The following is a 25,630-nucleotide window of genomic DNA, read 5'->3' on the forward strand; positions in this document are numbered from 1 at the left end:
GCCCCAGGAAGTGGAGTGAGGGGGCAGCAAGTGAGATTGGGGAGAATGGAAGCTAAGAAATGTCCACCAATGAGCAGGTTCCCCTTGTGGGCAGCTGGGACTCAGACCCCCTGCACCCTCCAATAGGAGGAAAATATATTGCAGAGATGCTGGGAAGTTTATTTCCCAACTCCAGTCCCTCTTTGAGGGGAGATGAGAACTTTGAGCACACTTCCCACCTGCTGTGTGGCGGGGGTGGCTTGTCCTCCCTGCTGGGCTGGAACACAAGCTCTTTCTTGGGACCTTGCATCCAGATTTGTCATCCCGATTATACCCACAACACCCAAGATACAGGCTGGAGGTGGCACAAGGGGAGGCAGTGAGGGCTGGTCCACAGTGGTCACCTGTGGCCAGGAAAGGCCCCTGGCAAGAGGGAGACCTGAGCTGGGGTTTGTAGGGTGGATAACATGGGGATGGGTGGGGGCTGGTGGAGAAACAGGAAAGGAAGTGACACATTCAGGGCTTCACGCTCCACCCACCTCCTGCTAGTCCTGGGCCTGGCCACGGCTCCCAGAGAAAGCCTTCTTGAGGATGAGTAATGGAAAGTATAGATTTTTTCCCATTAGCACCTGTCTGGAATGTTTTTGGCTGCAAGTAACAGAAATCCTGACTAGACAGCAGGTTAAAGAAAACAGGCCGCATTTCTCAGCTCCCTGGAAGTCTGAGGTTGGCAGTCACCCTCCAGAGCTGGCCCTGGACTCCATGAGGACAACATAGACCCCAGTGGTTTCCTCCTGTCCATTTGGCTCCCCTTAGCCTGTTGATCTGTCACCTCTTGATTCCATGAGAATCACCCAATCTGTGTTTCAGACAGGAAGCTGCAGCAGCACCAACCATGCTGTTCCCTTTCGTCAGGAGGCAAAACCCTCTTTAGGGCTCAGTCATCAGTGCTGGGTTGCTTGGCTACTTTTAGCTGTAAGACAGGCTGGAAGAATGGGGAACAGGACTGCAGCTGTTAGATTTGACTAGTGATTCTCAGCTGGAGGTAATGTTGCCCCAGGGGACATTTGGCCATGTGTGGAGACCTTGTTGGTTGTCAGAGCTGGCAGAGTGCTACTGGCATCTAGAAGAAGGTAGAGATCAGGGATGCTGTTAAATGTTCTCCAATGCACAGGACAGCCCACACCAAATAATTACCTGGCCTAATATGTCAATAGTGCTGAGGTTCAGAAGTCCTGGGTTAGACTGATCGTGATGCATTGCCAAGAACTGAGGATGTTGCTGCCTCAAGTGAAATAAAGGATTTTGTGTAGACTTAAAGCACTCAACAAGGCAGCGAGTGGACCCATGGGCGGCAGCTCCACTTTTGTCCACATGGTTGAGCCCTGGGCAAAACAACACTGGGTGGGAGGTGAGGATGCTGGGGGTTCTGCTCACGAGAAGATGGATACAGTGGCATTTCAGAAATCCTCTGTATTCTCCGGAAGGTATTTGTATAAAATGTTAATAATCGGTTCTTATCTTTTATAATTTAATTACTGTGTTCATGTCATGAATATAACCCTTTACAGTCGCTTCCTGAGGCAGCAGATCCCTAATTGATAGCATGACTCTGATTCTAGGGCTCAATGGCCTTTGTTCCTTAGAGTGTTTGTATTTTCTGAGATCATTTTGAAAAGATAGGTGAACATCAGGACGAAGAGTCCAAAACTTTGGACAGATCTTCCTCTGGTTTTCCATTAGCATTTGAAAAATGTCTCAGGCAGTGTTCATTAAGATTTTAATTTTGTAGTTTTCCTTTTTTAAGTGACATGCAATTAATTAAGGTTTAATGTGTCATCTATTTTTTGCAATGACACTTTTACTGCCCCCTTTTCATTTTAGTCAGTTTATAAATTGTACTCTAGCTAATGAGTTCCATCCTGATATCCAGTTCCAAATAATTACCACTCTTCTAATGGCTATTCTTTAATGTGTCACAGAATTAAGATCCTTACCAGGCAAGCTCAGGTGAGCTGGGTCTGCCAGAGCCATGAGGCCACTGTGGGCTGGCAGGCCAGGGCAATGGCTGGGGACCCGACCTTCCTCAGTTCAGCACACATTGATCAGCCATCACATGTCAGACACCTGGGTCTGCATGGGATATAAATGAAGAAGCGTCTGTCGGGTCCGGTCCCCGATAAGCTCACAGACTAGATAATTGCCCTAGTTCTCCACGTTGCTTTGCTGGTGGAGATATGACTAATGGGACTTGAAATCCTCAATGATTTTTTTTTTTTTTTTTTTGAAATGGAGTCTTGCTGTGTTCATCAGGCTGGAGTGCGGTGGTGCGATCTCGGCTCACTGCAACCTCTGCCTCCCGGGTTGAAGTGATTCTCCTGCCTCAGCCTCCTGAGTAGTTGGGATTACAGGTGCCCGCCACCACGCCCAGCTAATTTTTTGTGTGTTTTTAGTGGAGGTGGGGTTTCACCATGTGTTGGCCAGGCTGGTCTCAAACCCCTGACGTCAGGAGATCTGCCCTCCTCGGCCTCCAAAGTGCTAGGATTACAGGTGTGAGCCACTGTGCCTGGCCCCTCAATGATTTTTAACAGTATGTGGGAGTGAGATTGGACCAAGATTAATTGAACAGCAATTCCATATTAATTTCTATACTACAACGTTGAAATTTATGCAGATTTCATCAAGTTGAGTTGAAGTTTAACTTTGCAACATTTGGGGGCAGTGGGTGGCCTGGGGAGATTTATTAAGGGAGTGACTAGTGTCAGGGAGACTGTGTAAGGGGACCTATCAGTCAACCAATAGGATGTGGTTATCAAGAGATTTATTTTAAGGAATTGGCTGTGTGGTTTGGGGGGTTGGTGAGTCTGAAATTGGTGTGATAGGCTCGAAGGCTGGAAACTCAGGCAGCAGTAAGTAGATGCTGCAGTCTTGAGGCGGAATTTCTTTGTTTCTAGGAAACCTTGGTCTTTGCTCTTAATGCCCTCAACTAATTGGGTGAGACCGACCCACACTATGAAGGGTAATCTCCATGACTTAGAGTCAACTGATTATAGATGTTAACCACAGGTGCAAAATACCTTCGGGGCAACACTTAGACCCATGTTTTATTAAATCACTTGGTATTCTAGCAGAGCCAAGAAAACGAAACTAACTAGAAAACTAAACTAACTAGAAAACTAAAACTAACCATCGGCTGGGCGCGGTGGCTCACGCCTGTAATCCCAGCACTTTGGGAGGCCAAGGCGGGCGGATCACAAGGTCAGGAGATCGAGACCATCCTGGGTAATGCGGTGAAACCCCGTCTCTACTAAAAATACAAAAAATTAGCCGGGCGTGGTGGCGGGCGCCTGTAGTCCCAGCTACTCGGGAGGCTGAGGCAGGAGAATGGCGTGAACCCGGGAGGTGGAGCTTGCAGTGAGCAGATATCGCGCCACTGCACTCCAGTCTGGGTGACAGAGCGAGACTCCATCTCAAAAAAAAAAAAAAAAAAAAAAAATAACCATCACACCAGGCCTGCCAGGTGGTAGGAAGTACATTAGACTGAGGTTAGGACACCCAAGTCTTAGACCCACTCTCTGTTACTAGCCCACAGCCACTGTGAGTGCCATTCATTTTGCAGCAAGCCTTTTAAAAATTCATGCCTCCTACCCACCAGGATGAAATGTGTTGAGCAAACAAAAATGAATTTTTCTATCCTGGAAAAGCCCACCATCGGTTAAAGGTAGACAGACCCCGGCCAGCTAGGCCGCAGTGGGAGAAGCGAAGGAACCACCCATTTCCCACAGTCCAGGACCCATGGCAGTCCTCAAGAGTGAGACCACAGCCGGGGTGCCACCACTTTGCAAGTGACTGTTACTGGTCATATTTTTAGAACTTTCTAGCCACAGCATTCAAGTATGCAAGGCAGCTTTGTTGTCTGGTCATCTCTCCATTGATGGAAAGCTATAGCATCTTATTTCTTTAAAAAATGCTGTAATTTGGCCGGGCCCAGTGGCTCACGCCTGTAATCCCAGCACTTTGGGAGGCCGAGGCGGGTGGATCACCTGAGGTTGGGAGTTCGAGACTAGCCTGACCAACATGGAGAAACTCCCCTCTACTAAAAATACAAAATTAGCCTGGTGTGGTGGCACATGCCTGTAATCTCAGCTACTCGGGAGGCCGAGGCAGGAGAATCGCTTGAACCCGGGAGGCAGAGGTTGTGGTGAGTGGAGATCGTGCCATTGCACTCCAGCCTGGGCAGCAAGAGTGAAAATCTGTCTCGAAAAAAAAAAAAAAATCTGTAATTTAGATGCTGAATTCAGGCGGGGTTTTATTCAGGACAGATAATCAATGGAGCACTTAAAAGGCAGGTTGGGCTGGGCACGGTGGCTCACGCCTCTAATCCCAGCACTTTGGAAGGTGGAGGCGGGAGGATTGCTTGAACCCAGCAGTTCGAAACCAGTCTGGGCAACATAGCCAGGCCCCATCTCTACAGAAAATTAGCTAGGCGGTGGTGTAGTCCCAGCTACTCGGGAGGCTGACTTGGGGGGATGGCTTGAGCCCGGGAAGTCGAAGCTGCAGTAGGCCGTGTTCCCGCCACTGCACTCCAGGCCCGCCTTCTGGCGCTCAGATGAGCATAGGGTTCACAGAGTGAACTAGGTGCAGTGTGTTAGGAGGCTGGGGGCCAGGGGTGGGGACAGTTTTGCCTTTGCCCCAGGCTCTGCCTTGGGAGGGAAGAGTCCTTGTTGCCGCCACCCACTTCTGTTTCTGTTTTGCGTTTTGCAGGGGCGGATGTCCACGCGAGGGATCCCCGCCGTGGGATGTCGCCGCAGGAGTGGGCCACTTACACGGGCCGCGTGGATGCCGTCCGTCTCATGCAGAGGCTGCTGGAGCGCCCCTGCCCGGAGCAGTTCTGGGAGAAGTACCGGCCCGAGCTGCCGCCGCCCTCTGAAGCGACGCAGAAGCCCGCGGGCTCCAAGAACTGCCTGCAGAGGCTCACAGACTGCGTGCTGTCCGTGCTGACGCCGCGCTCCGTGCGGGGCCCGGAGGACGGGGGCGTGCTGGACCACATGGTCCGGATGACCACGAGCCTCTACAGCCCCGCCGTGGCCATCGTGTGCCAGACCGTGTGCCCTGAGAGCCCCCCGAGCGTGGGGAAGAGGCGGCTGGCGGTGCAGGAGATCCTGGCGGCGCGGGCTGCGCAGGGCCCCCAGGCGCAGGAGGCGGATGAGGTGGGGGACGCGGGGCAGCGCGGGCGGACCGGCCAGGAGGACGCGGACTCCCGGGAGGGCTCCCCGAGAGCCGGCCTCCCGCCCGCCCAGCTGCCGGGGTCCCGGGGCCCCGCCGCGCCCGCCCCGCGGAAGGCCAGCCTGCTGCCCTTGCAGCGCCTGCGGCGGAGAAGCGTGCGGCCCGGCGTGGTGGTGCCCCGGGTCCGAGTCAGCAAGGCGCCCGCGCCCACCTTCCAGCCCGAGCGGCCGGCGCGGAAGGGCAGCACCAAGGACAGCGGCCACCTGCAGATCCCCAAGTGGCGGTACAAGGAGGCCAAGGAGGAGAAGAGGAAGGCGGAGGAGGCCGAGAAGAAGCGCCAGGCCGAGGCGCAGAAGGAGAGGCGCACTGCGCCCTGGAAGAAGAGGACGTGAGGGCCCGTGTGCCTGGCGCGGGGTCCGGGGCCGGGGCGAGGCCGCGGGGCTGGGCGCGGAGAAGGAGGCGGCCCCGTTGCGCATCGCACCTGGACCACGGGGCCGCGTGCATTTCCAGGCTGTTTGTCCAGGCTGCTTCCAAGAGAGGGCTGGGGGAGCCACATCGATTCGCCTGTCACCAGCCCTCCTAGCAATCAGTACAACTAGCGGGCACGTTGCCTAAAAGGCCCCCTTTAGAGAACCTGAATTAAGATTTTTTTTTAAAGATCAATTTATCAAAGGGCGTTTTCTGCGTAATTTTGTATTTTTAATCATTATTTATCAAATTTGCAACGTTTTACAAGTGATAGGGCCCCTTATATCCAAGGCAGTTTTAATACACTTGCCTGAAGACCTTTTGTTTAAAATACTGTTTCTAGCAATAAGTATTCATGATACCTGTATGAGTTCACACAGACATGATGGGATTCTCCCCTTTTTGGCTGTTTGGTCTTTTCTCCTCATCCTAGGTGTAGGTGCACACTGGATGTTCTTAGTAATTAGATTAAGTGATGCCGGATATTTCTGTTTGACGGAGGCATTGGCTCATTCAGTCATATGATCAAGTGAGACAGAGGATCAGATGTTATTGTATCTTTTTAAAACTCTTATCCATATAGTAATATATTGAGGAAAAACATATTGCCAAATTATAAAACAATGGAGCGATAAACATGTATTTATTGCTAGAATTAAGCTCATTTTAAGCAAGGGCTTTCAGGTAAACTGGATACGAAATCTTTAACATTAAAAATAGATATGAGAAAAAAACTGTCATTTGATAAAATGGGGCAAATTTAATAATAAATGATTACCAGAAATACAAAATTAAGCCATATGTGCTCTTAAGTAATTCGAATCCAGATATCCTTAAAATGTCAAAAAGATGCAACAAGAGTCAGGAGCCCAGAATGATGCAAATTACAGGAATGGGGAGGAGGTGATTTCTAGAACAGGTGAGAGAATGGAATGGGGAACAGACTTGTTTTCGGCAAATTCTCCTGGAGTAGACCGGGCAGCCCCCTCCTCCAGGCTCAGTTCCAAAGAGTCCCTTGTGTGGGTATTCCTTTTACTTTTCCTTTGAGGACTGCGCTTGGTGTTTAGTTCATCCTCATGCCAACCTCTTAGAATTTCCAAGATTCGGGGCCTTGGGCAGGGCAGGGCACGGGTGTGATTTGTCTTGGGCCACAAGCTCTCAGTGAGAGTTTTATGTCCACACTTTTATCTCCAAAGTGACATGGAGATCACTTTTCTCAGTGATCAAATTTGAATTTATCATAGGGGGTTTTCTGCGTAATTTTGTATTTTTAATCATCAGATTTGCAGCATTCTAATTCGGCAGGGCAGGGTATGAAAGCTGGAAACTCAGGCTGGAGTTTCTAGTTCTAATGGCTCTCTGGCCATGTGGGTTGTAGAGTGTCTGTCACATATGCACTTTGTTTCAGTATTAATTGAAATACTTGGACACGCACGACCACAGGCCTATTTGGAGGCTCTGTACTATGACCCTAATAACCCTAGATACATCATGATATGTGGTGTCTGTCTCAGGACGCAGGCAGGGCTGGTGCAGGCTTCTCCGTACTCCTTTCCACTTGGCACCAGCAGGCATCGAGCAACCAGGGATCTTAAACTGGCCTCTCCAAAAACTCCATTGAACAGGACTGCAGGCTGCACCCAGGCTAATAGGAGATTGGTGTGATGATGATACAGTGTTTAAGAGCAGATTGCAGTGAGTTCCTCCTTAATCCCAGAAAGGTGCCATGATGAATGCCGCAGGAGACTGGACCCTCTTTGAGAACTGCAGTTATTAGTTGACTGTGGGTCACCCTCGTGGCCAAGGAGTTGGGATTGGCCATGTCCCCTTCGAGGAGGTGGGGACTGTAACTGACACTGGTTATCTTTGGGGGTTGTCTTTCCTGAATCCTTTGGCATGTGGCACCTTCCTGCCACACGTACATAATTCACGGCATTACCAAGTCACCACGAGCCCCACCCTCACCTCTGTCAACCAAGGACCCAGCCAGGCGGTGCCACGTGGTCTCCCAGGCACGCTTCTCAACACCGGCTACCCCTGCTGTGAAGGTTCTCAAGGCCCTGGTCCGGGGAGCCGAGGCCTGGGAGCAACTGCACTGCAGCCTGCATTGAGAACTGCGGCTCTAACACAGTGATTGCGAGAAGACACCCATTCTGAGCTCCCACAAAGGGCTCCACCTTCCCAAGAATGTCTAATTGTCATTGGAACAGCCAGGGTCAGGCAGCTTCCGCTCGGGCTGACGTGGTATCTGACCCTTGGTGGGTTGCCAGACGTTCCTGTTTCCACCATGGGAAGCTGGCACTGGGAATGGTATGGAGCCCCCACTTCTACCCTAAGCCTGGGTGTCTGCTGCCTCCACGTCAAAAATGGACATTTCTGGTCCTGCCTACCTGCTACCTCACCACAACCCATGCTCAGAGTCTCCAGGGATGCATGGAACAGCAATGACGGGACAGCAAATGACTGGCGATTTCCCTAGGTCCCATGCTGTTGTGGAGTGGACGTATTGCGGCCCTGCCCCTGATGTGTTCCAGCCTCATCCAGGTGCACAGGATACTCTGGGGCCAGCACAGGGCTTGTCCAGTGATGCTCCTGGTGTCCACAAAACAGCTCTAGAGATACCTGCATTTTGAAAAGCCTGCTGAGCCAACAAGCGTGGGGCAGGACACGGATTTCTTTGGCAAATCTGCAGGCGAGCTGACCATTTGCCTGGTGAGTGGAAGCTGCCGTTACCTGGCCAGTGTTTGCAACTTGAGGGAAAATGACAGCTGGATGGGGGGATGCCTGACCTGCCGGGGAGCTTTGGTGTGGCCTCAGTGGAGAGTTTGGATTTTGAAACCTGCCAGACCCAACTGAAAGAAGGGTCATTCCTGATTGAGTGGGAGACTCTCCCCAGTCCCTCTCTAGACTCATTCTAGCTGTGGCCTGCCTGTGGACAGCCCTTCCCTTTGGCCCATGCGGTGGGTCCAGGCAGCTCCTGCAGCTGTGCTCATGGCTGCTGGCCCAGAACTTCTGATTTTTGCCATGTGGAAGCAGATTTGCTAGTAGAGGAATTTTCCAAGTCAGGGGAAGTGTTGCCAAGCCTCTTGCCTCGACCTGTGGGGGGCCTTCTGCTCTTGTTTTCTCATTCTCTTTGGAGTGGGCACAGAGGGGACAAGTTGGCCCCCAGTGAGGCTCAGGGAGTGTAGGAGACCAGGGAGGGAAGCCCAGATGATTGGGAAACGGAGCCACCTTGAGGGGGTGTCATGGGGTCAGTGTCGGGGTGATCTGATGGGTCAGTTTATACTTAAGCAACATTATTCTGTTCACTTCTTTTGGGTAAGGGATTCCTCGTGGGAGGTGTGGTCATCTGGTCGTAGAGGTGGAGAGAAACACCCCCTCATCTTCCTGAGCCATTTGGAAGCCCTTTTCTCTAGCCCTAGGTACTGGTGAAACAGGCCCCTCAGTCTCAGGATATGGACAGGGCTGGGAGGTGCAGGCTTCTTGTCCCATCCCCACTCAGCATCACCGGGTATCTGGTAGTCAGGAGTCTCACAGTGGCCTCTCCAAAAGCCTGGTGTCCTTGGAGAACATTTTTCATTTTGTCTGTTTTCATTGCTTTGAACAGCTGCATTCACTCACCGAGGGCTCGCCCTCCCTGCATCCGCCATGTGGTTCAGGGAGGAGGGGACCGATGAGCACCAACCCCTTCTCCTCGCCTGTCAGTGGCCACCGCATTGCCCCCTCTGGCTTTGCCACCACGTTCTCCTGCCCCCGTCACCTCCTCTCTTCTCCCTCATTAGCCTTTCCTTCCTTTACCTGTTTTCTTCTCCCAGCTGGTGAAGTTCTTGATCATCCCTGGCACCACCTACCCTAAGGTCTACCAAGGACAGAAAAGCCAGGGCCTGTGTGAGGCAATGTGGTGTCCCTGCGGAGTTATCATGGTGGGACCTCCTAGACTCCAGAGTGAATGAATGGCAGGGCTGCCAGTGTCTGTGCTGATGGCTTAGAATTCCTACACAGCTGTGCCTCTCCCACCCCATCCTCTTTGCTCGGAAGGGAGACCTGGTTTGCTCTCCATGACAGCCCAGCCCCTGCTGTGCACAGGGGTGGGGTTCGGGGTCCCTCCCTGCACCCTGATGTTTATTAACTGTAGATAGTGAATTTCAAGTTGACAGGTACCTTCTCAGGGATTTATATATAAATATAGTTAGAGGAAAAGTTGAAGTCTATTTTACTACTTTTTAGTGTTTGAGTAAATTATGCTTTAACTGGACAGAAGAAATATTTCTCAGACAATGTCGATGCTGCTGATTACAACTGAGATGCCTGGAGCTCACCCTTGATGGAGACTTCCTTGGTGATTGGAGATCGGGGACTCTGGTGGCAGAAATGGCTTTGGGCTGGGTGTGAAGTCGCTTCAGTCCCTCTGAGTTGCCTCTTGTGGATGGAATGTGTGTATCAACAACAATGAAATTCACCTCCGTGTGCATGGAGGCGGCTGATGAGGATACAGATAGGCCAGTCCTCGCTCTTCCCTCCAGAACTGGCTGCTCCCGGTCTGATGTTGGAGCACGTGAACTAAGAGTGACAATTTTTTCTACTTGCTTCTGTGAATAAAGTGTTCTATAGTCAGCCCAGCACTAAACTCACCAGAAAAGAGGAGGGAACAGCATGGAGCCATTCATCTGGAATTACTCGATGTGCAGAGGCTGCCCCTTGGCTGCACTTGGGAACATTGTGGACATCATCCTTCCTCTCAAGCTCCTTCTGACAGACTCCTGGCAGCACTGGAGACCTCAGGACTATGGAGATCAGAATTGCAATGGCTTTGTCATCTCAGCGTGGCCACTCCTGAGGCAAGAGGCTCCTCCTGGGAGCAGGAGAGACAGAGTTCGTGATGTCGGTTGGAAAATAGGATTTATGGATGCAGGAGGGCCATGCTAGGCCCCTCTGCCTGCATCTCTCCCTGCTGTTGGCGGTGACCACGTCTCAGGAGTGGAGACGAGGCTGTTGTGAGTGAAACAGAAGTCCCTGTGGCCAGACCCCAGGCCTGAAAAGGATGCAAAGCCTGCTGTTTTCAGGCTGTTGGGAAGAATCGTGGGTACTGAGTGATTATGATGAAATGCATCCCAGAGAGGGAATGAATGGGACCTGAAAAGTGGGTCTGCCACGTCCCTGGTAGCCCGCCTGCAAGGGCACTACACTCCCCCCAGCCCCACCGGCCACACTACATGACGTGGGAAGGCTGTCTGTTCGTCCTTACCCTGGGGACTCAAGTGTGCTCTGCGGAGTGAGTCACAGCCCTGATGTGCACCCTGCACTACTCTTTCCCCAGGTGCGCCGGAGACGCAGTCTTGCTCATTTCCTCCTGACACAGCTCACTGTTCCTGCGGCGGTCAGAGTCTCCCTGTGCTGTGTCAGCTCCTAGACACTATTAGTCTTTCATGTGATAAAGCGCGAGCACTTTCTCCCTTTTGCAGTATTTGGGGAAATTCTAACACATTCCCTGGGGATTTGCACAGGTCCCTCCGCCTCCCACAGCGGATAACTGTGTGGATTCTGCACCTGGCAATCGGTGCTCCCCCTTGGAAACACCTGGGGGCCCTGTTTCTTCGGGCCTGGTCCTTGGTTTCTACCCCAGCCCCTTTCAGCTGGCACCTGCCTGGGACTGCCTGGAGGGCCACAGTCCAGGGAAGGACAGGTGGGACCCTGACCATGACAGATCTTTCTAAAACAATAAAGTCCCATTGATGACAACTGCAGTGGGATGAATGTCATTGCAGCGGTCATGCTGGGAGCTGCCGAGAGCTCACAACAAAAGCAGTTCCTCTCAAGGCACTGCTTGCATCTTCCCCTCCATGCCTCTTGGTGCATTTGGAACTTGCTTATGTGCTGGTATAACTCGAGTCAGCTGCTCATTTCTGTGCCCGTGCACTCACAGGTTCCTTCATTAACATTTTAAATAAGTGGCTAAAAAATCTCCTCTGGTGGTTGTTTTTGAAAGAAACAGGAGAAAGAAACACACAGTACCTGGATTGCTTTGACTTATTTTCAAGCGACTCAACTGAAAGCCGGTGTTGCATACACAATTTCCTCATGCTGATCCAGCTTAAGACCTGATAAAAGGCACAGCCCTAGGCAGCAGGCAGTGCCAATGTGGACAGTGTACACTAAGGTGTGAGTGTATGCACGGGCGAGCACTCATATGTGTACTCATACACACAAATGAATTAAAGGGACACTGGGCTTTGTGCTGGCAAAGCTTACGATGCTGCTGTAGCTTGGCTGTGGGCCCCAGGCAGTGTCAGATGGAACCTGCTTTGATGGCGTGTTGTTCAGTGTACTCAGTGGGGTCTCACACGGCCCGAGGACCCACTGTGAGCACTCCGTCCACTGTGGCACAGAACACGGCTGGGGTCTTCATAGCCCAGGTCTTTATTGAAAGGCGGTGTTGACCCAGGCGGCTCATATAGAACCCATTTGGCCAGGTCTGGGCCATCTCTCTGTCTCTGCCCTACCTTGGCTGCCCGGAGGGACCCAGACCCAAGGGCCCCAGGCCCAGGAGGATTCTCTACCCCTGGAAGAGCTCTCCAGGCATTCAGCCTACGACCCTTGCTGTTTGGCTGCAGGTTACCCTCAGAATCAACACCTTATCCTGAGGAAGCCCTGGTATTTCCCCAAGTCTGCCTATGTATTAGATACTCTAATCAATGCTAACACAGTTCGGTTTTTGAGGGAACTAGTTTTGTCATAATACTACACCCCTCTATTGTTTTTAAATAAGAAGAAAAAAAAAAACCACGAAACTTTCCATCAGGTAAAGCAATGGTCCGTGTTGGCCTGATGCTTTAAGAAGTTTGGGGAGGTAGGTATGGAGGCACCTTAACAACAGTTTTTGAGCAGAAGTTCTAGAAGCTGGTTTAGAACTACACAGCTGTGGATACACCTGATGAAAACCGCAAAGACAAGCCCAGAAATATGACCAGCAACCCCGTGAGCCTTTGGGGCATCCAACGGAATTTGAAAATTATACCCCATTCAGATGAACACTAAAAGCCAATGTACTGGAATTCTCTTTGTTCTGCCTGGCATTTGGGGGTGTCCAAGGACCCGTGTTTTTAACAAAGATGACTTTATGACCGTTCTAAGGATTGAACAGATTCCTGCACAGGGTGCCAGGTTTCAGGTTAGGTCCTCTTAGTATAAGCTCTCTTGTTTTCTGAATGTAAACCCACTTGCATTGTCATTTCTAATAATCCAGTAGGTTTCTGGATATTGTAAAGATACTGAGTACAGATATAACTGTAAATTTCATAGTGTTTTATTTTGAGGTGAGAGTTTTGTTATAGTTTATAAAAGATATTTTCCTATTCAGACCTCAGGGCTATTTTGGGACCTACAAATAAATGTAATTCCCAGCAGCTTCAATTTTTGATATTCAAAAAGTTAATAATCTTTAAGCTAAATATAATGTGATATTATTCAGAAAAAAATGTTTTTCCCTTTTAACTTCTAACAAATTATGTATCTAGTGTTTAAAAAATATGGAAAAAATGGGATAATGTAAAAATGTGGGAGAATTGTGGCTAAAGAATAAAAAATCACTTGTTAAAACACATTCTTATGGTACAAACGTGTGATATTTAAATAAACTTAAGTGTGTATAAATTAGAGAATGATACAATGAAATATACCAGGATTTTTCATGTCACTTCCTTCTTTTCATTGAAATAGACGTGCACTTTCTTATTGTGACAAACTTTCACTTTATTTTTCAAAGGTAAGATTTAAAAACTCTGAGTTCCCCACAAATAGTTTGTCACATGTTCAGATGATCTCATTACAATCTGCCTCTTCTCAGAAGAACCCACTGGCAGGTGGACATCCTTCAGGAATGTTGCCATGAATTTATGTACATACATAAAAACAAGAATATAGTTCAGTTTCTGTGTGTTCTTTTACCTAAATGGTACACTGTACAGGTTGTCCGTTAGTTTCTTTTCTTTACTTAAAATATGTCCCTAGAGAGCTTTTTAAAGAATTTAAATACTAGTTTTATTTTCTTTTGACAGCTAAAAAAGTAATACACAAATATGAGAAAAACTCTAAACATTGTACAAAGTTCTCAGATGAAAGTGACTTCACCTTCCCCCAGGACAGTCCCTCAGACCAGCTACTTGTACATCCTTCTAGAAATACCTTTTTAATGCATTCTTCCCTCCGTACTGTGCAAACAGAACCCGATGGGACATAGAGTACCATTCACTCACTGTGTTTTGGGAAGGGCGTGTTGGTCCTTGCTTTGTTCTTTTTCATTGCCGTGTAGTATTCCTCAGCAGAAGTGCACCATGGTTCATTTAACCATTTTTCTCATGGGTGAACAATTCAAATGGTCCCGGTTTTTATGATTTGCTAGTAATGAAGATCCTTGTACCTACTCAATTGTATACACAAATGGATGTCTTTTAACATAGGAGCGCAGAAGTGAGATCTGCCGGGTTTAAAAGAATATGTTTTAATTGCTGTAGTCACTGCCATGATGCCCTTTTCAAAGCTCTGCGGTGTGCGCAACCACCAGCAGGAAGCAAGAGAGGCCCTTTCCCAATAGTTAGAAAATTGTATCTCGTTTTAATTTTCATTTTCCCAGTCGTTGATGTGGCTGAACATCTTTTCACCTGTTTTTCAACATTTTAATTTCCTATTTTTACACATTTCTTATTTATATCCATGTCTCATTTGGTGTTTTTTTTTTTCTTTCTAAGGATGGGGGTGGTGGGTAGAATTTTATTTTTTTTTTATTTTTGAGACGGAGTCTTGCTCTGCCTCCCAGGCTGGAGTGCAGTGGCACGATCTCGGCTCACTTCAACCTCTGCCCCCTGGGTTCAAGCGATTCTCCCGCCTCAGCCTCCCGAGTAGCTGGGATTACGGGCACTAATTTTTGTATTTTTAGTAGAGACGGGGTTTTGTCATGTTGGCCAGGCTTGTCTCAAACTGCTGATCTCAAGTGATCCGCCCGCCTCAGCCTCCCAGAGTGCTGGGATTACAGGCATGAGCCACCATACCTGGCCCCTCATTTGGTTTTTATTTCACTTTTTGGTGTCACTGTTGCTGGAGGTTGATATGTATTTGGGATGATATTTCATTCATGTGGTGTGCATTTTCTCGTTTTATTACTTATTAAGGTATCTTCTGTAGTGTAGAAGATTTAAATTATGATTTAGTCAGATTTGTCTAACTTTCGTTTGTTTTGGTATTTGCATCCTGTGTTTTTTCAAGAAGGCCTTTCCTACCCCAAATGAACAATCTTTTTCTTCTATATTTTCTTCTAATGACCTATAGGTACTTTGTTTTTTTCCTTTTAGCTGAAAGACATGTACATGTATACACAACTCGTTTAGGTTATATTTGATGGGACTGAAAACAACCAGCCCCTATTTATTTGGGAAGCTCCATTTGGAACGTAGAAAATTGGGAGTCTCAATCATTAAATATCGTAATCTACGTGATTATTAAGGGAGGGTCTAAGTAGGGAATAAAATTTTACATATGAACCTTTGTCCTAGGGTAAGATTGTTATTGGAGATAATTTGTGCTCATTTGTGAAAGAGCCAATGATGCGTGTGTGTTGGGCGAAATATGATTGAACAGTAAGGTAACACACAAGGGAGGATCCCCATAGGAAATCTGAAGAACTGGAATGGGAAACGGGAAATGGGGTTGGGGAGGGTTGGGAGAAAGGTGATCTTGTCTCCTTCATCTTCCTGACTGGACATACTGGGGACATGGTGCGCTAAGTTCTTTCCCATGGAAGATGGGAGCATCTTCCTGGGGAGCTCGCCCAGTCCAGCTGCCTCGCGGCTGTGTCTGCCCACGCTGGGCTGAAGCGGTCAAGAATGTCTGCTGAGGATTTTGCACATAGCCCCTTGTGCTCCTCCTTTACCAAGGCCCTTTACGTGGTCTTTGCTCCCAGCAGGTCATGCCTGCCATTTTCCTTGATGATGTCCAGGCTGGTTTCCATCCAGGGACATGAAAGATGGCCCCAAAGCTTCCAGTCTGATGACAACTTTGATGTGCAAATTGCTCAGGCAGAAATTGTCAGCTTGCCAGCCAGGGGCTTCCCAGTCCTGAGGGGTCACTGTTCCCCCAGCAACGTGGCCTGGGCAGGGGTGGAGAAGGGGTGACAGCCCCCGGGCAGGATGGCCACCACCGCCATCCCCCTCACATCGCCTTACTTCCAGCCTTATGCTGCCTGAGCCCTTTACTGCTTTCCCTTAAAAAGCCAACAGAAACCTAGCAAAAGGTTAATAAGTTCTTTTGGCTAAAAATAATTAAAAGACATCAATCCAACTCAAAAGCACCTTGATATTCCAAAAGCAGTATTTTAAAAACAAGAAAATCAAGAATTCGGTCAGCTGCAAGGAAAAGTATTAATTCACCTTTTTATTAGCTCTTATTATATAAGAAAGAAGCCTTATTCATCCCTACAGCCTAGGTGAGAAGCTAGACCAGGAGGCCCCACTCTGGGCAAAGGGAGACAGGAGGGCTCAGGCGCATGCACTGTGCGGGGAAGCCGGTGCCCTGTACTGAAAAAGCTGTGGAATGTCCTCACTCCCAGTGCAAGGGGGTACTTGGGGAAGCCACCCTCCAGCCTGGGCTAAAGATGGCCGGTCTGGGTCCTGCAAAAAGGGCCTGCCTTGGTGTCTGCCCTGGGCACCCCAATGCCCCTTCATCCCTTATTGGGGGCCCTGAACTGCTCATCGGCCAGGGTGATCATTTGAAGGGATGACAAGTCCCGCCTCGCCAAGCCCCATCTGAAAGGGCCTCCCGGGTGCACATGAGCTTCTCCTGGCTTGATTTAAGCTCACAATGTCTGTTGCAGGGTGAGAGGGTGTAGGTAGGGGGTGGTAGAGCCACGGCCACCTGCGCTTCCTCCCCCTGTTTCGCAGGTGCTGCCCCTGAGCATCTCCTCTGCATGCTCAGCCCCAGGCTGTGTTCCTCTAACTCTACACGCTGGTCCTCGTCGTGGACTCAGGGCCAGGTGGCCCTTGAGACATTGCAGCAACTGTCATCTTCTCAGTGATGAACCGCAATTACCTGCAGCGTGGCTCTCCGTGGGCGGTCCCCAGACCAGTAACATCAGCACCACCTGGAAAATTGTCAGAAATGCAGGTTCTCCAGCCCCACTGTATGCCTTTCTTCAAGTTGCCTTAGCCAATTACCGCAAACGTGGATAGCTGGAAACAAATGTATTCCCTCAAAGCTTTGGAGGCCAGAAGTTCAAGGTCACGTGATGTTGTCAGGGCCGCGCACCCCATGAAGGCTCTGGGGAATTCCCTCCCACCTCCTCCAGCCTCTGGCAGCTGCTGGTGACCCTTGGTATTCCTTGGAGAGGGCGGGCCTCCTTGTGGAGAGGGCTTCCAGTCTCTGTCTCTGTCATCACGAGGCCATCGTCTATGTGTGTGTGTCCAAATGTTCCTCTTTCTATAAGACCACCAGCCATTGGCTCATCGCTACCCTCATCCAGTGCAACCTCATCCTAACTTGCTTGTATGGACAGAGACCCTATTTCCAAATAAGGTCACATTCACAGGGACATGGGTTAGAACGTGAACATATTTTTGGGGGGACATAATTAAACCCATACCACTACCACAGACTATTGAATAAGGATGCTGAGAGCCTGGGAGGGCCCTCACCTCACCACCCCAGCCAGCTGCAAATCTGATGGTAACTTCTCCTCCATCTGCGTGAGGGAGAGATTTCCACCCCGGGGCATCAGGATGGCTGCGCACCCAACACCTGACACTGGACACACTATCAACAGTGGTGTATTCACCATATGCACTCACAGCCCGCGGGAGGAGGCCACTGCCTGCCGCACAGACCACAGGGGGAACAGTGCGAACAACCAGGACCTGGGAGAGGCAGGCTCCATGGTATCGAGAAGATGGGATGCCCCCACCCTGTCTCCATAGGAAGATACAATCGGCTTGTTAGGAACACTGCAGGGGCTGGTGGGCCATGGAAGCTGCTCTGCAGGGGTAGCAGGACTGCGTCTGGTTCGGGGACAGGAGGGCAAGTTGGCTGGGGGCCGTATCCATGGCAGCAGAGCAGGGAGCACAGCGCATGGTTGGACCACTCCATTCTCTCCTGGGTTCACCCAGTGTCAGGAGCAAAAAATCTTGAATTTTAATTTCAGGCTTTATATTGTATTATTTGTAAAGTAGACCCCAAATCCTTCACCTGTTCTCTGCTACCAGCCTAGCCTGAGCTACCATCACACCTCCCAGACAACTGCCTCATTCCACGTTCGTTGCCCGCAAATCCATCCTTCCCTTAATGGGCAGAAGGATCTGTTGAGAGTATGGATGAGATCCTGCCACTGTCCTGCTCAAAACCTGCCAGCAGTCTTTGGTTGCACCTAGAAAAACCACCCAGCCCCTGCCCCATGGCCTGGAGGCCCACGGGGTGTGGCCCTATCTGCTGTTCCTCTTCCTGCTTTCCCTGCTCAGCCTTCAGCCCTGTGTCGTTGCTCAGGTCCTTGCCGGGCCCCCAGCTAAATTTAGCTCCCCTTGGGGTGCGCTGCCCCCCGTCACCCTCCTCTTTACGGCATTTTCTATACTCTTCTGCCTGGCGTCCATTCCCCATGATGCGTCCGTCCCAGCACCTAAACTGGGCCCAGCCCACGGGAGTTGCTCCCGGTATTTGTGAGCTGAGAGAGAGGAGGGCCGGGGCCACTTTTTCACTTGGGCCTTGCGACTGAGCGGGGGCCATGAGCAGAGCACAGCTCTCCACCCAGGGCAGCAGCCTGGACCTTGGAGTCACGTTATGGCCTGTGGGTCAACCCTGCCTGCACTGGCTGTGGGGCATGGGCATGTTATTTGATTTCCCATGCCCAGGGTCCTCATTTGTAAAGTGGGGATTGTAGGGTTTGCATAACAATTTAATTAAATGCCAGAAATTCTATTCAGATCTTTAACAAGGCCGCTGCAGATTTGGAGGCCACTAAAAGGTGGTTTCCTGCCTTCCTCTGTCCTGCTTCAAACTAAATAACAGATGGCTACAAAATCCAGGACCACCCAGGGTCATCTTCCCAAGGGCCAGTCACTGAGGCTGCAGGTGAGGGAGGGGAGTTTTAACCCTCCCCCCAACTCCTGACTCCCACGCCCACCCGCCCACATTCCATCAGCTCTAGAAGTTTCTTGATTGTCCAGGGGCTGCAGCTGCGGCTGCCTGGGCTTTTCCATTCCTGAGACTAAAAGAATGTTCACAGTTGGAACCTGCACCAAACCCACCCAGTGACCCCAGACGAAAGCCCCCTGCACCCCATAGAGAGGCAGGAGCAGAGAGAGGGCCTCCAGTCACTCCGTGCTCCAGGGTCCAGGGCCCAGCTGGGGTTTCCGGCCTCCCCGTTGCCACATGTTCCCCTCTGCGTCTCTGGCAGTGACTCATTCCCAGGGACAGAGCTGCCGTCCTGGGAGACGAGCATGAGCTGGAGGAAGCCAGAAGCGAGGCTCGGGGCAGTGGTCCTCCTCACCGCTTGTGCCCAGGGGTCAGAAAAGTGACCTGCCACCAGCGGCAGCCTATTGGCGTGTGGGAGGTAGCTGTCCTCCCAGATGCTGCAGGACATTGCTGATTAGGCTGCTTCGACGTGGGCGTTGTTTTACTAGGGGCATATTAAATGGCAATGGAAACCAGCGAAATCAGCCCTCCAGGAGACAGCAACGTGGAAAGTACCTGCTCCATTAGGCTTGGCCTGGCTCTCCTCCCAGAAAAGCAGACTGGACGAAGGCACTGGGCCAGCTTAATGAAACCCAGCAGCAGTCCACGTATTCTAGGCTGTGTGAGGAGGGGGCTTCAGGGGCAGAGACTGGGTTCCAGCCCTGGCTACACAGTTTCTCCAGCCTTGGATGCATACTCTCTGTGTGACTCTGACAGTGTTTATTGTCAGGCCTCTGAGCCCAAGCCAAGCCATCGCATCCCCTGTGACTTGCACGTATACATCCAGATGGCCTGAAGTAACTGAAGATCCACAAAAGAAGTAAAAATAGCCTTAACTGATGACATTCCACCATTGTGATTTGTTTCTGCCCCACCCTAACTGATCAATGTACTTTGTAATCTTCCCCACCCTTAGAACCTCTTCAACTCTCACCTGACCTAAAATCTAAGCATCTTATTTTCTTCTGCAATGCCGCTTGACCCCAATACAAACTCGACAGTAGTTCCAAATAGCAGGAAAACGGCACTTTCAATTTTTCCATCCCACAAGATCTAAATAATTCTTGTTGTAAAATAGGCAAACGGTCTGAGGTGCCTGACGTCCAGGCATTCTTTTACACATCAGTCACTTCCTAGTCTCTGTGCCCAATGCAACTCCTTTCCCTCCTGCCTGTCCCCTCAGTCCCAACCCCAAGCGTTGCTGAGTCTTTCTAATCTTCCTTTCCTACAGACCCACCTGACCTCCCCCCTCCTCGCCAGGCCGAGCTAGGTCCCAATTCTTCCTCAGCCTCCGCTCCTCCACCCTATAATCCTTTTATCACCTCCCCTCCTCACACCGGGTCCCGCTTAACAGTTTCATTCCACCACGAGCCCTCCCCCACCTGCCCAGCAATTTCCTCTTAAAAAGGTGGCTGGAGCTAAAGGCATAGGCGAGGTTGATGCTCCTTTTTCTTTATCCCAAATCAGATAGCGTTTAGGCTCTTTTTCATCAAATATAAAAATCCAGCCCAGTTCATGGCTTGTTTGGCAGCAACCCTGAGACGCTTTACAGCCGTAGACCCTAAAAGGTCAAAAGGCCGTCTTATTCTCAATATACATTTTATTACCCAATCTGCTCCTGACATTAAATAAAACTCCAAAAATTAGAATCTCGCCCTCAAATCCCACAACAGGACTTAATTAACCTCGCCTTCAAGGTGTACAATAATAGAAAAAAGTTGCAATTCCTTGCCTCCACTGTGAGACAAACCCCAGCCACATCTCCAGCACACAAGAACTTCCAGACGCCTGAACCACAGCGGCCAGGCATTCCTCCAGAACCTCCTCCCCCAGGAGCTTGCTACGCCTGCCGGAAAACTGGCCACTGGGCCAAGGAATGCCCGCAGCCTGGGATTCCTCCGAAGCCGTGTCCCATCTGTGTGGGACCCACTGAAAATCGGACTGTTCAACTCATCTGGCAGCCACTCCCAGAGCCCCTGGAACTCTGGCCCAAGGCTCTCTGACTGACTCCTTCCCAGATCTTCTCAGCTTAGCGGCTGAAGACTGACACCGCCCAATCGCCTCGGAAGCCCCCTAGACCATCATGGACGCCGAGCTTCGGGTAACTCTCACAGTGGAAGGTAAGTCTGTCCCCTTCTTAATCAATACGGAGGCTACCCACTCCGCATTACCTTCTTTTCAAGGGCCTATTTCCCTTGCCTCCATAACTCTTGTGGGTATTGATGGCCAGGCTTCTAAACCTCTTAAAACTCCCCAACTCTGGTGCCAACTTAGACAATACTCTTTTAAGCACTCCTTTTTATTTTTATTTTTATTTTATTTATTTATTTTTTTTTTGAGGCGGAGTCTCGCTCTGCCGCCCAGGCTGGAGTGCAGTGGCACGATCTCGGCTCACTGCAAGCTCCGCCTCCCGGATTCACGCCATTCTCCTGCCTCAGCCTCTCCGAGTAGCTGGGACTACAGGCGCCCGCCACCACGCCCGGCTAATTTTTTTATATTTTTAGTAGAGACAGGGTTTCACCGTGGTCTCGATCTCCTGACCTCGTGATCCGCCCGCCTCGGCCTCCCAAAGTGCTGGGATTACAAGCGTGAGCCACCGCGCCCGGCCAAGCACTCCTTTTTAGTTATCCCCACCTGCCCAGTTCCCTTATTAGGCTGAGACACTTTAACAAAATTATCTGCTTCCCTGACTATTCCTGGACTACAGCCACATCTCACTGCCACCCTTCTCCCCAACCCAAAGCCTCCTTCGCATCTTCCTCTCATATCCCCCCACCTTAACCCACAAGTATGGGACATCTCTACTCCTTCCCTGGCAACCGATCACATGCCCATTACCATCCCATTAAAACCTAATCACCCTTACCCCACTCAACACCAATATCCCATCCCACAGCATGCTTTAAAAGGATTAAAGCCTGTTATCACTCGCCTGCTACAGCATGGCCTTTTAAAGCCTATAAACTCTCCTTACCATTCCCCCATTTTTCCCGTCCTAAAACCAGACAAGGCTTACAAGTTAGTTCAGAATCTGCGCCTTATCAACCAAATTGTTTTGCCTGTCCACCCTGTGGTGCCAAACCCATATACTCTCCTATCCTCAATACCTCCCTCTACAACCCATTATTCTGTTCTGGATCTCAAACATGATTTTTTTACTATTCCTCTGCACCCTTCCTCCCACCCTCTCTTTGCTTTCACTTAGACTGACCCTGACACCCATTAGGCTCAGCAAATTACCTGGGCTGTACTGTCGCAAGGCTTCACAGACAGCCCCCATTACTTCAGTCAAGCCCAAATTTCATCCTCATCTGTTACCTATCTCGGCATAGTTCTCATAAAAACACACGTGCTCTCCCTGCTGATCGCTGATTAATCTCTGAAACCTCAATCCCTTACAAAACAACAACTCCTTTCCTTCCTAGGCATGGTTAGTGGGGTCAGAATTCTTACACAAGAGCCAGGACCGCACCCTGTAGGCTTTCTGTGCAAACAACTTGACCTTACTGTTTTAGCCTAGCCCGCATGTCTGTGTGCAGTGGCTGCCGCTGCTTTAATACTTTTAGAGGCCCTCAAAATCACAAACTGTGCTCAACTTACTCTCTACATTTCTCATAACTTCCAAAATCTATTTTCTTCCTCATACCTGACACGTATACTTTCTGCTCCCTGGCTCCTTCAGCTGTACTCACTCTTTGTTAAGTCTCACAATTACCATTGTTCCTGGCCCGGACTTCAATCCGGCCTCCCACATTATTCCTGATACCACACCTGACCCTCAAGACTGTATCTCTCTGATCCACCTGACATTCACCCCATTTCCCCATATTTCCTTCTTTCCTGTTCCTCACCCTGATCACGCTTGATTTATTGATGGCAGTTCCACCAGGCCTAATCGCCACACACCAGCAAAGGCAGGCTATGCTATAGCACAAGCCACTAGCCCGCCGCTTAGAACCTCTCATTTCCTTTCCATCGTGGAAATCTAGCCTCAAGGAAATAACTTCTCAGTGTTCCATCTGCTATTCTACTACTCCTCAGGCCCCCTCCCTTCCCTACACATCAAGCTCGAGGATTTGCCCCCACCCAGGACTGGCAAATTAGCTTTACTCAACATGCGCCGAGTCCGATAACTAAAATAGCTCTTAGTCTAAGTAGACACTTTCACTGGATAGATACAGGCCTTTCCTACAGGGTCTGAGAAGGCCACCGCAGTCATTTCTTCCCTTCTGTCAGACATAATTCCTCAGTTTAGCCTTCCCACCTGTATACAGTCTGATAACAGACCAGCCTTTATTAGTCAAATCAGCCAAGCAGTTTTTCAGGCTCTTAGTATTCAGTGAAACCTTTATATCCCTTACAGTCCTCCGTCTTCAAGAAAAGTAGAAAGGACTAAAGGTCTTTTAAAAACACCTCGCCAAGCTCAGCCACCAACTTAAAAAGGACTGGACAATACTTTTACCACTTTCCCTTCTCAGAATTCAGACCTGTCCTCGGAATGCTACAGGGTACAGCCCATTTGAGCTCCTGTGTAGATGCTCCTTTTTATTAGGCCCCAGTCTCATTCCAGACACCAGACCAACTTAGACTGTGCCCCAAAAAACTTGTCATCCCTACTATTTTCTGTCTAGTCATACTCCTATTCACCGTTCTCAACTACTCGTACATGCCCTGCTCTTGTTTACACTGCCGGTTTACACTGTTTCTCCAAGCCATCACAGCTGATATCTCCTGGTGCTATCCCCAAACCGCCACTCTAAACTCTTGAAGTAAATAAATAATCTTTGCTGACAGGACTATGCTGAACCTCCTTAGGCACTCTCTAATCAGATGTCCTGGGTCCTCCCAATTCTTAGACCTTTTATACCTGTTTTTCTCCTTCTCTTATTCCATTTAGTTTTTCAATTCATGCAAAACTGTATCCAGGCCATCACCAATAATTCTAAATGACAAATGTTTCTTCTAACAACCCCACAGTATCACCCCTTACCACAAAATCTTCCTTCAGCTTAATCTCTCCCACTCCAGGTTCCCACACCACCCCAATCCCACTCGAAGCAGCCCTGAGAAACATCGCCCATTCTCTCTCCATACCACCCCCCAAAAATTTTCACTGCCCCAAGACTTCAACACTATTTTGTTTTATTTTTCTTGTTAATATAAGAAGGCAGGAATGTGAGGCCTCTGAGCCCAAGCCAAGTCATCGCATCCCCTGTGACTTGCACGTATACATCCAGATGGCCTGAAGTAACTGAAGATCCACAAAAGAAGTAAAAATAGCCTTAACTGATGACATTCCACCATTGTGATTTGTTTCTGCCCCACCCTAACTGATCAATGTACTTTGTAATCTCCCCCACCCTTAAGAAGGTTCTTTGTAATTCTCCCTACCCCTGAGGATGTATTTTGCCAGATCCACCCCCTGCCCCCAAAACATTGTTCCTAACTCCGCCGCCCATCCCCAAACCTATAAGAACTAATGATAATCCACCGCCCTTTGCTGACTCTCTTTTCGGACTCAGCCCACCTGCACCCAGGTGAAATAAACAGCCATGTTGCTCACACAAAGCCTGTTTGGTGGTCTCTTCACACTGACGACCATGAAATTTATTACGTCCTAGAGAAGAGCAAACTTCTGAATTCGCTGCACACCCTGCCTGGGCCAGTCCTGGACAGAACGATGCTGGGGGCCACTCTGAGCACAGACTCTGTGCCCATCACCTTGACTGACAGTGCTCAGGGGTTCTCCATCTCTTCTCTGCCTCCACACCCTCCCAGTGATCAGGAACAGTTCCCCAAACTCCCCCACCCCCCAGCAATTCTTGACGGAAGGTAGATCAGCATAATACAGCCTGCAGTGGGGTGTGTTTTAAAGCAGGGGCCCCAACCCCCGGGCTAAGGCCTGGTGCTGGCCAAGGCCACACAGCAGGAGGTGAGCGGCGGGTGCACGAGCCTTATTGCCTGGGCTCCGCCTCCTGTCAGATCAGCGGTGGCATTAGATTCTCATGGGAGCGTGAACCCTATTGTGAACTGCGCATGCGAGGGATCTAGGTCTCACACTCCTTATGAGAATCTAGCACCTGCCTGATGATCTGAGGGGGAACAGTTTCATTCTGAAACCATCTGCTGCCCCCTCTCCGGCCACCCACCTGCCCCCAGTCATTGGTAAAATTGTCTTTGAGGAAACCAGTTCCTGGTGCCAAAAAGGTTGGGGACTGCTATTTAAAATTCTTCTGAATTCTCACGCCTTCCATTATAGGTCTTCCTCCAGGACAATCAGGCCACAGCTTTTTGCCCCAGGCCCTGTGTGAGCCCCAGCTCTGATGCGAGGCCTTCCAGCAGGTGAAGAGATGCCCTCGCTCCTTGCCCCTAGAGCCATGCTGTCATCATGGTCTGGAAGACCCCGTGGTGTCCTCAGTACCAGCAACAGCATCCCGGACCATCTGGGCCCAAATCTTTCCAATCCAGGTAAGAATAGTCGGGAGCCCCCAGGAGAAGCCCCCCACTTCTCTCAGAGCCTAGAGTGAGGCGTGGCGAAGAGGCCTGGCCTGGGGCCTTCTGAGAGGAGGGGACCCCTCCAGGGTGGATGGTGTCCCTAATCTGCTCTCCCACCATCCAGCTACTTGGAACTAGGAGAAAAGCTAGGGTGACAGGAAACATGGGCCTCCTGTGAAACAGTGGAGCCTCTCCTCTCAGCCCCTTCACCCTGCAGGTGGCACCCAACTGCAGCCTGTGCTGGCATCCTCAGGGCTAC

At 50.1% G+C, this 25,630-nt stretch overlaps 1 protein-coding gene across 2 annotated transcripts in view; it reads left to right on the plus strand.

Moving 5' to 3' along the window:
• Positions 1–25,163, plus strand: part of ANKRD33B (ankyrin repeat domain 33B) — a 106,607-nt gene extending 81,444 nt beyond the window's left edge. Inside the window, exons 4-5 of one of the 2 annotated variants that reach the window (XM_058430123.1) lie at positions 4,744–8,385; positions 25,136–25,163. In XM_058430123.1, the coding sequence (XP_058286106.1) occupies positions 4,744–5,597 (854 nt within the window). In that variant the 3' untranslated portion in view covers positions 5,598–8,385; positions 25,136–25,163. Of the gene's footprint in view, positions 1–4,743; positions 13,626–25,135 lie in introns of those variants that run through there. The other variant, XM_032135924.2, reaches the window with a different exon arrangement.
• Positions 25,164–25,630: the final 467 nt, after the last annotated feature.

Source organism: Hylobates moloch, unplaced genomic scaffold, assembly GCF_009828535.3.
Source record: "Hylobates moloch isolate HMO894 unplaced genomic scaffold, HMol_V3 SCAFFOLD_17, whole genome shotgun sequence".
NCBI classification, from domain to species: Eukaryota; Metazoa; Chordata; class Mammalia; order Primates; family Hylobatidae; genus Hylobates; species Hylobates moloch.